The sequence below is a fragment of the Myotis brandtii genome, unplaced genomic scaffold, assembly GCF_000412655.1.
Source record: "Myotis brandtii unplaced genomic scaffold, ASM41265v1 scaffold686, whole genome shotgun sequence".
Taxonomy (NCBI): Eukaryota; Metazoa; Chordata; class Mammalia; order Chiroptera; family Vespertilionidae; genus Myotis; species Myotis brandtii.
In genome coordinates, this window is record NW_005370683.1 from 240,617 (window position 1) to 251,908 (window position 11,292).

The window sequence follows — 11,292 nt, forward strand, 5'->3', positions numbered from 1 at the left end:
ATTTATTTTCTATGACAATTCTTACAGGAAGGTTATAGGCATGTCAGTTTAATATTAATAAATCAATATCCATCATAAATCATAATATTATGGTTTTACAGGAAGGTAGGCATGTCAGTTTAATATTAATAAATCAACATCAATATCCACCATAAATCATGATATTATGGTTTATGTTATTAAATCATCATAAAAAACATAAAATATGAACTTACATGTTTGGACAAGTTGGGGCTCTTTGAATCAACATCGTACCTAAAAGATTAAAATGGGAAACTCAAATTATTTCCATAACACACAACTAGAGAAAAATATCAGCATTTTTTAAAAAACATAAATAATATAGAAAGCATTCAAAATTGTATCAGTGGGGAGAGAAATTTTTACTTCTACAACCTAAGTAAGGAGTCCTAATATTTCAGTCATCAATTCCGCTACTTGAAAATACAAGTTTAAAACTTCTCTTTCCTGCGAAGCAAATAGTGTTTTAATACTATTCAAAATTCCCCAAAAACTGCAATTCCTCTTTCTGGATCATTAAAAAAAGAAGCAGAGAGGCTGATAACAAGGTGCCATTTGTTTTTTGGGGTTTTTGTTTGTTTTTTGTTTTATTTTTTAAATATATTTTTTTAGATTTGGACAGGGAGAGAGATAGAAACATCAAGATGAGAAAGAATCATTGACTGGCTGCCTCCTGCACACCCACTACTGGGGATCAAGCCTGCAACCCAGGCATGTGCCCTTGACAGGACTCAAACCCAGGACCCTTCACTCCACAGTCCAATGCTCTATCCACTGAGCCAAACCGGGTAGGGCACAGGCTGTCATTTACATGCATTTTAATTCTTACTTAATATATTAAATGCTGTTGTTAACTTGGGAAGTTGGCTAAAGTAAGGAGACATTATTTTTCCCCAATCACAGAACTTGGAGAAAACATGTATGTTATAGTAAGAAAAATGTGTTTCTACAGGATTACTATATGTCCTGTTTTAGACTAGTTGTACTGAAATAAATGATTTCTTGAAGAGATACCAGGAAGACATCATTCACTACCACTTTGGCCCCTCTTTTTAAAGAATTTGTAGAAATGGTAAAATCACTGACAGTCGAAAAAACCAGAATTTGCCAAATTCTTGAATAGGAAGATATTTGTACTCATTCCAGTCTTCCTCCCAAATCATATTCCTTGCACATCCCTTATGCATAGCTTCCTACCAAAAATTAACTGCCTTTTTTTAAGGTTAATTAAAGTCTTCCCTCACACAAAGCAAGAATGTTTTCACAAAGAAACAAAGCATCTCAATCAATGAAAGGCCAAGAACTGGAGTTCATCGAGTGCACTGATGCAGGACAGAGGTGCACTTAACCCCTAGTCAAGACTGTTTACCACAGATTGGCTTTACAATTATGTGATGCAAATACCAGCCTCAGAAGAATTACACATCACTCTCCTCCCAAACAGGGTGCTCTGGGCACTCGCAACAGCTGGAACCTAGAATTTTACATCAGCAAGTGGCCAGCATCTATTGAAGACCAGCCGATGTTAGTACAAAAAGTACTTCTTACTCAAGACATTGTTCTTATTCAAGGCTTTCTTTTTTTTTAAGGCTAAGACTGAAATTAGCAACTGTAGTAACATCAAAGGTGAAACATAACTACACTGGCTCCTTCCCAAGACTCAGTCCCTGAAACTGGTTTCTATAAAGGCTTTAGTGTGGACTGGGGAGACACTACATGGTGTGATCTGTTACAGGAAGCAAAAAGAAAGGAGTTTAGGTTTTCATTACAAAGATTTACCTTCAAATACAACCCTCTTCCATTGTCTTCAGCAAAGCTTTTTAAATGCTATTATCTCAAAAATGGGTAATTTATAGCATATCTCTAAAGGCTTCAGATATGTTGAATTATAATGCATTCTAAATGACAGTGATTTTTCCATCAATGGAATTTTCCTTCTAACATTTCTAAAAGTATCAAGACTAACTGTGGTCCTCACCCTCACAAGTCAGAACATAAACATTACATCCTAATGGTTACAGAGTGTGTGTGTGGTCGTGATGGTGGTGGTAGGGGGTTATGAATGCCATACTCTGCTTAAGAGAGAATACATTGCAGAACAGGAAGCTCCGTAGTTTACCCTGAGGACTGTGCACCCCGCTGTGCCTAAATTTACTAAGGGGAATTTTGTAAGCAACTTCATCTAGCTACCGAAATCCTATTATTAGAGTACCTGATGGGCAGTAACTGCTTTGGATGGATCCTAAGGGCTGTTTTCTATTACACTGTAGCAGATGTTGACTGGAATGATTCCTGTATTCTAAAATTCCTACTAAGGTCCAAAGCTGAAAACAAAAGAAGCCAAGTATCATGCTTAGCTCGGAGCTGCCAATGGATGAGTCAGACCCTTCTCCAGGAAGCTTGCTCATAAAGTGACAGCCTATTCCCTACCTCTTGGGAGGGCAGGAGGCGGTTCTTTCACTGCCCAAAGCCAAGGGAAGGGAAGCTCCAAAACCTGGGCTGCTCCTCAGAAGGGGAGGGCAGCATCTGGTTCCCTGGACAGCTGGAGATCCAACCTGCCTGCAGGTCCACCCTGCAGCTGCCAGGGGAAGAGAATGTCAGTTCAGCCCCAGGAAATGCCTGCTGAGAGCTGAGGAACAAGGACAACAGTCTATTTAGTTCCTCCTCCAGGATGAGGAAGACAAGTGCTTAACACAGGTCCCTGGAGGTTGGTACCCTCTACTGTCTAGATTTTTCAGGAGGTAGGAGAGCCACATCTTTGCCTCCCACTCCCCTACCTTTCTGCTCGTCCACCTCCCTTTTCTCCTACAAGTAGCTGAAAGGGTAGCTCCAATGGAGAAGAGAGGTTGTGAATTAAGTTTGAGAGGAAAGTTTTAAAGTAAAGAGTGCATAACGATTCAAAGTAAGATGGTTCTTGCCCTAACCGATTTGGCTCAGTGGATAGAGCATCGGCCTGCAGACTCAAGGGTCCCAGGTTCGATTCTGGTCAAGGGCATGTACCTTGGCTGCGGGCACATCCCCGGTAGGGGGCGTGCAGGAGGCAGCTGATTAATGTTTCTTGTTCATCGATGTTTCCAACTCTCTATCCCTCTCCCTTCCTCTCTGTAAAAAATCAATAAAATATATTTTTTTTTAAAAAAAAGTAAGATGGTTCTCATAAAAAAAAGTCACTCAAAAGTCATGAATTTAGAATATTAAATAAAGAAGCCATTAACCAATAGGGAAAACTGGAATTGACAGAGTTGGGACAGTTATTGGAAAACTTAAAACAATTTTTTTTGGTATTGGGGTAACAAGAAACTTTCACTTTTTCAATGCCTATATTATTTAAAGTTTATAATAAATATGTATAACTTCTAAATGAGAGAAAACAATACAGATGAATGAGAAAGAAGAAAGAGAGAAGGGGAAATAAAGAGGGAAACAAAGAATCATGAAATAGTGGCTGGTTTTTGGATAAAGTTAAGTCTAAAATAGAGGGGAAAATTAGGGGGGTACCATGCTGATGTAAGAAAAAAGGTAAATGGATTTTAAAAATTACTCTGAAGGCCCTGAACAATGGGAGAATTAAACTGCATTCGACCTGATTTATATGTTTTTAAATAACAACACTATATGCAATCTCCATGATAAACATGGTCAGGAAATCATGACATTCCACTAAGTATTGTGTTTTTTTCTTATGAGTCTCATTTTTATTACTTCTAAAGGGGGTTACAAGGAAATGAAAACCAAATGGGGCATAAAAATTTTTCTTTGATAAATATAATGAATACTTAGAACTCCTACAAGTCTTGAAGGAAAGGGGCTGGTATAAAATATTGTTTTTTGAAACAAGCACGGCAGGTTATTTTACTGGACACATTTTAGAGAAAAATGAGAAACACTACTAACAGTAGAGACCTTTTTATTACATAGGGAGGCAAACTATGACTTTTTCAAATAAAACTTTTGAAATCTTTATAAATTGTGACAGCACAGTATACTTCATTGTTTTCAGCTATTCAAAATAAGATTGATCTCTTTAAATACACATGATGTTCATAAGCTCTCTTTAATTATTTCAATATTTTAAGCACATATTATAATATGACATACTTTTCCTTCTCAATAGATTTCCTTTTAACAAAATCCAGGAAGTTCAACAATCACCACAGTTTATCTCTGTGGAACAAAAACTCAATGATAATATCTTACAAGCAGACTGACTCCAGATTCTCTGTGAACAGGGAGTTGATGTTAACAATAGTATTTTAATATGGCTGATACAGTATCAAAAATCACAGGAATATTGAAAATACCAAAATTATCAAGCATCCTGGGCCTTGGAAATATGAGGCCATGATGTGATAAAAAGAAACCATAGTTAGGCAGGGATGCATGTACCATATAAAGAGGCAGCTGAGAGAAACTTAAAGATCTGAGAGACATCCCCCATGGGTAGATGAGATCACTGTGGAGTACAGGCAGAACTTGCAAGATTAAGGCATAGGACAGTTTGAAAGAATGTCCATATATACTGCTCAGCATTTCTGCATGGTTAAATTGTTCACTTACTATTTCAACAGACATACAACCAAAAACCTGTAAAATGCACAGCAGTACTATGGCAATGCTCAGCTCACATGCTAAATAAAATAATCTAATTTCCTGACAATATAATCTAGTATTCAGTGCAACCATAGGACCTAGCCTTAGGTTATTAAAATTGCCTTTAAATATTAATTCTTTTAAATACAAGTTTTAGTTGAACTTACAAGTCAAAACGAAGATTCTCTCTTTCTTCAAAAAAGTAGTCCAGAATAAATTTTCTTACAAAATCCGGGTTGAGTGTATTATCAATTACTTCAGTCCTTCCAAACTGTTGAGGGAGAGAGAGGTTAAATCAAGCCTTGCATTACTTTTATAATATCAACTTAGTATTAACATAGTTCCTTGAAAATATAAACAACAAATATCCAAGTGATTTGATAAAATAAAGCCCTTCAGAAAGTTTTTAGAGATCAAATCATTCCCTCTTATTTATGGGAATCAGAACATGAGCACTGAGTTCATTCAAATTACTAGAAAAGCAGCTTCTGAAAATTCATATAAAAGGCTTCCCCTTTGCTCCCCATATGAACGCCAAATCCCTTTCTAATCAAAAAAAGTTATTTCTATCTTAATTTTAAATTCATCACATATATTTTGCCTAACCTAGTGCATAACTCATCTAAGCAACACATATTCTTACACTCGGAGGAGTCAAAGTATTCATAATCAAGCAGTCCTCTACACTAGTGGTCGCCAACCTTCGGACCTCACAGAGGTGACAGGGGCTCAGCCCCGGCTGATGAGCAGGAGTTGGGGGAGAGAAGTGATTGGATTCTTATACCTGGAGGTAGAGCCAACAGGATGGAGGTGTGAGAGAGGAGGTGAGGGTATAGCCAGGATATGCAGGCACTGGCCCAGAGAGCACTAGTGGTCCGCGCGGACCACCGGTTGGCAACCGCTGCTCTACACAATACAGTGATTAGCCATGTTTGGGGCAGAAATTTTTTATTCTCTATTATACACTTTAATCACTTGGTTTTTGTTTTGTTTTCATTCTTATGGTACCTAGACAGCCAACACGGAATCGATGATTCTTACACGTTTTAAGCTAGTACATTGCATTTTTACTCAGAAAAAATAAGTTTCCCCAACTTAGGGGATGTGAAACCAAGAAACAAAACTCCACATCTAGACTTCCTTCCTTTCCTTTCAATGTGAAGGAAGGCCACCAGGCACTGCCTCCTAAGATCAAGCAGAAATTTTTTATCTCTTTTTTGTATTAGGCTCACATTCTTACCCTCCTGTTGTCATGGAATTCTAATGAGGGAATTTGAACCTCCGGTTCTGAACAGCATTATGCATGCTGTCTTATCAGAGAACCAACTTTTATTCAAGTTCAAGGAAAAACTATCCTTTTAATAGGAACAAAAGAACTGTACTAATCCACTAAAAAGTGAAGGTCATGAGCTTACATAAATTTTGATAATGAAACGATGGTACAAAATACCAATGACAAAGGACTTACTATGGCTATTGCTAATTATCCAAATAGGAACTAGTTTGCAGAGGCTTATGCACTGGGCAATGTTTTAAGTCATGGACAAATATCATATAGATAAACCATAACCAAGGTAACTAATTCAACATTTCCAAAATACTGAGCTTTTACTTTGAACAATAATAATGATGACAGCCACTATTGAGTACTTACTTGGTTCTAAGCACTTTTCACACATTAGTTTAAATTTTTATCATAACCCTGAATAGTGAGTAATGTTTGTCCCACTTTAAAGATTACAGAATTCAAGCACAGGGTCCCGACCTAAGTCACTGTGGCTACTAAATCTACATTCTCTCTAGGTCTCTCCTCTATTTCAGCATAGAACATGCTACCTGAAAAGCTTCCACAATGAGCTTATCCATGGTCCCCACTTTCAGGGAATGGGAACAAGAACGGGTACCTAATAGCCCCAGGCAGGCAGTGCAGAGGTCAAGGAGTGCAAATTTGAACCAGAGACAGCCTGAGCCCTCCCAGCCTTCATACCGACTGAGGGCAAAATGGATTCCAGGCCAGAGCATCAAATGAGCAAATACACAATAGTCTCAAATAGACACTCAGCCAGTATTCATATTCCCTAGCGCCCAAATCCTTCTTGTGGATTTCAACCCACACCCACACTCAGTGGTAAGAAGATAACGTACAGTTCCCAAGGGTAAACCCCATTGAATTGCAAGCCAGCGATTCCCAAGGGCCACTGAACCATTAAAACATCCACCAGCCTGTTTCTTAGGGAACATTGGCTTGTCAGCAATATGGGTGACTGAGCATATTCTACTATCTCAAGTGAAGATTAATATGTAGCCATTAAAATTTTAGCTAATCTCCTATAAATTATTAACACCTATTACTATAAGCCTCTAACACATAGCCCTGAAATTGCTTTTGATGATATCACCAATAACCTTCATATTGCTAAATCCAGTGGTCACTTTTGGGGCCTCCTCCCACTAGACGGCTCAGCAGCATTTGACACAGCTGTCCACTCCTTCCTTTCTGAAGCCAGCTTTTCTGGCTTTTTGACAGCACACTACCCTGTTTTCCCCCTCTTAGATTCTCCGTGCAATCTCTCCTTGTCAAAGCACAGTTTTTGGACCTCTCCATCTCTCTTTCTTCTCTCTTCAATTAGGTTATTTTATCTGCTCCATTGACTTGAAATCCCATCTACATGATGATAACTTCCAAATGTGTATCATTAGCCCAGACTCAACCTGAGTATAGTAGACTTATGCATACAACTGTCTTAACTTACACATTCAGCTGTCTTACAGGCCTTTCAGAATTATCATCTAAACTTAAATGTTTATTGTAAACCACAACCACCACTCCAATGCTGGTGCTTACCAAATCTACCCTTTGTCAATTAATGATACCACTATCTACTTGATTCCACAGATAAATGGGAGTCATCCTCCTCAACTCCTCTTCATCACAATCTCAGAAATTGTCAATTCCAACTCTAAAACACATCTTTGAGCTCTTTACTTCTCTCCATAGCTCCTGTCATTAGATTAATTCAAGCTTTCATCTTTCTCATGATCACTTCAAGGGCCTCCTAACTCACATCTCTCTTTATTCTTTTTCTCTCTCCAACTCATCCTCCATATAACATCCAGAGTAATCTTCTAAAAAATGAAAACACAGAAATGCAATTTCATCACTCTAAAAGTTTTTATTGGCTTCCCATGGTACTTGACATAAATATTTTCTTTTGTCTACAGGGCCTGGACCCATCTACCTCTTGACCTTCATCATGGGCCAGTATCCCCTCTTTTCTCTTTGCCCCAGCCAGCTGGTCTTCCTTTAGGTCCCCTCGCACACCAAATCCTTTCCATCTTATGGCCTTTGCACCTGCTCTCACTCTAAATGTTTTTATTGGCTTCCCATGGTACTTGACATAAATATTATCTTTTGTCTACAGGGCCTGGACCCATCTACCTCTTGACCTTCATCATGGGCCAGTATCCCCTCTTTTCTCTTTGCCCCAGCCAGCTGGTCTTCCTTTAGGTCCCCTCGCACACCAAATCCTTTCCATCTTATGGCCTTTGCACCTGCTCTGTCTTCTTCCTAGGATTCTCTTAACCCCATTCTTGCATTTCATCCTTTAAGCCTCTATTTAAATGTCAGCATTCTGGCTCTATATGACACCCACTTTAAAGTTGGTCCCTTCCTCTGAACTTATTCTCCTTATGGAACCTGGTTTTTTTCTTCCATAAAACTTATACTTTGGAATTATAGTTTTATTTGTTTGCTTGTTTTATATTTCCCTCACCAGACAATTGAGCTCCATGAAGACACAGAACGTACACATATTTGATTTACACCTGTACAAAATTGAACAAATGTTTAACTAAAGGAAATATGCAACCTATTGTTCAAAGAGAAAAAATCAATGTATAATATATCAATTTTTATAAAAATATAAGTTTATATGTATACAGATAAAAAGAGAAGGTATACTAGAATGTAGATATTACCTTCGAATTATTTTTTATTATGTATTTCTGGGTTTTCCTAATGTCTTACAGTGAGTATGATTTGCTTTTAAAATCAGAAACATAAACCTTTTAAGCACTGCTCCTGTTCCTCAGATATATTATGATTAGTTCAGCTCATGGGAAATATGTTGGTTCCTTCCCAGAGGCTGGAATTATATTAGCTACCCACCAAGTGATTAATCCTTATGACTTGAAATAAAATTTGTCTTAGCTAATGCCTTATATTACTAAATAAAACTTTTCTAATTGCTAGAAAAATGTAGTTACATACAATGCTATGCAGTTCCAAGGGGGATTAGAATTTCGCAGAAAGACAATTATTAATAATATTTATGATGGCACACATCTAAAAACAGCTACATTTGAAAGAATTGTAACTTATATCCTCAAAAGTCTTTTTCTGAATATCGGTAATACTGGATTGTCAGAGGTACCTACAAACCTGATTGTAATAATCTCTGGCACAATGACCTTATCCAAATATATGGACAGTCAAGCACTGTAACATAATTGTACAGTAGTAAGTTTCATCATCTCACAATTCAAACAATTGTTAGAGAAATGTTCTTTTGGTCACCAAGAGTGAAAGTTTTCAGTCATTTGAAAAAAAAAAGTATATAAACTGTTATTTTTGATATAACACAAAACATTGTTTCTTGTAAAACGTTAAGCAAAATTAAAAAACAATTCACAATCAAGACTTTGAAAGTTTTCCTTTGTTTTGTGCATGAGCTAATTGGATAAATACGTACTTTTCCAATTTAGAACAAATTGTGTAGAAAATGATGGAATAGAAATATTCCTGATTTTTAAACGAACTAATTGTTAGACTGTTTCAGAGGAGCAGTACTGGAAAGAACATTCATCTATTTATGGCACAAAGCAGATGAACTCTTGTTTTGAGAAAAATGTTCAGAAATGTTTAACATATTGTGAAGGCCCAGAACAACCACCCGGTATCATATTCATTTTTCAACTGAAGTAAAAATGATGAAGTTAAAAGGTCACCTGGACCAGCACACATCTTTAATTCAGTTGTTACATTAGAATTAAATCTTAGTAGTGGTGATAGAGAGGACAGTCACCAGAGATTAGACTAGAGGATTAGATAAACTGAGTAGTGCAGACATATTATTAAGATAAATTCAAGAAAAGAACCTCAGTTTAGGACTATACATATTTAACCTGCATAGAAGATACCAAGTGGAAGTGCATGTACTAGTGTATGAACACAAACCGGAAATTGAAGATTTACATTCTTATACAATTCCTCTTGAATGTTAAACACCGGGATTACCAGAGAATCCATGAACCTTTTTTTCTAAGGGAAAGAAATATAGTTTTGTCATGTAACTCATTATCCAAGACCTTTTTTTTGGCATAAATTAATAATCTTAAACTCAATTATAAGAATTCAAGAGGGAGGAACACTGCCAACCTCATTTTATGAAGCCAGCATTACCCTAATACCAAAACTAGATAAAGACAACACAAAGAAGGAGAATTACAGATCAATATCCCTCATGAACATAGATGCCAAAATCCTCATAAACAATTCTAGCAAATTGGATCCAGCATTACATCAGAATGATGATACACCATGACCAAGTAGGATTTATCCCAGGGATGCAAGGATGGTACAATATCCGCAAATCAATAAACATGATGCATCACATAAACAAATTGAGAGATAAAAAATCACATAAATTGATACATAAAAAGCATTTGACAAAATCCAACACCCTTTCTTGATAAAAACCCTCAGCAAAGTGGGAATAGAGGGATCACATCTAAACATAATAAAAGCCATATATGACAAACCCACAGCCAACATCATACTCAATGGTCAAAAACTAAAACCATTTCCCCTAAGAACGGGAATAAGACAGGGATGCCTACTTTCATCACTCCTGTTCGACATAGCACTAGAAGTGCTAGCCATAGCAATTAGACAAGAAGAAGAAATAAAAGGTATCCAAATTGGAAAAGAAACCGTAAAACTGTCATTATTCACAGATGACATGATACTGTACATAGAAAATCCTAAAGACTCCATCAAAAAATTATTAGACTTAATAAATGAATTCGGCAATGTAGCAGGATACAAAATTAATGCCCAGACATTTATGGCATTTTTATACACCAATAGTGAACTTACAAAAAGAGAGATTAAAAAAAAACAATCCCATTTACCATTGCACCAAAAAATTAAGATACCTAGGAATAAACTAAACTAAGGATGTAAAAGACCTATACTAGGAAAACTATAGGATACTGAAAAAAGAGATAGAGGAAGACATAAACAGATGGAAGAACATATCGTGTTTATGGATTGGTAGAATCAACATCATTAAAATGTTCATACTACCCAAAGCAATCTATAGATTCAATGCACTTCCCATTAAAATACCAATGGCATATTTCACAGATCTAGAATGAACTCTCCAAAAAATTATCTGGAATAAAAAAAGACCCCAAATAGATGCAGCAATCCTGAGAAAGAACAAAGTAGGAGGGATCTCAATACCAGATATCAAACTGTATTACAAAACCACTGTTCTCAAAACTGTCTGGTACTGGCACAAGAACAGACATATAGACCAACTGAATAGAATAGAGAACCCAGAAATCAACCCAAACCACTATGCTCAATTAATATTTGACAAAGGAGGCAAGAGCATA

General features: G+C 36.8%; 1 protein-coding gene across 1 annotated transcript in view; it reads right to left on the reverse strand.

Moving 5' to 3' along the window:
* CPNE8 (copine VIII) overlaps positions 1–11,292 on the reverse strand; it is a 196,488-nt gene that overhangs the window by 137,061 nt on the left and 48,135 nt on the right. Inside the window, exons 6-7 of the mRNA XM_014529526.1 lie at positions 4,779–4,882; positions 216–255 (exon numbers count right to left, since the gene is read on the reverse strand). Coding sequence (XP_014385012.1) covers positions 216–255; positions 4,779–4,882 — 144 coding nt within the window. The remainder of the gene's footprint in view (positions 1–215; positions 256–4,778; positions 4,883–11,292) is intronic.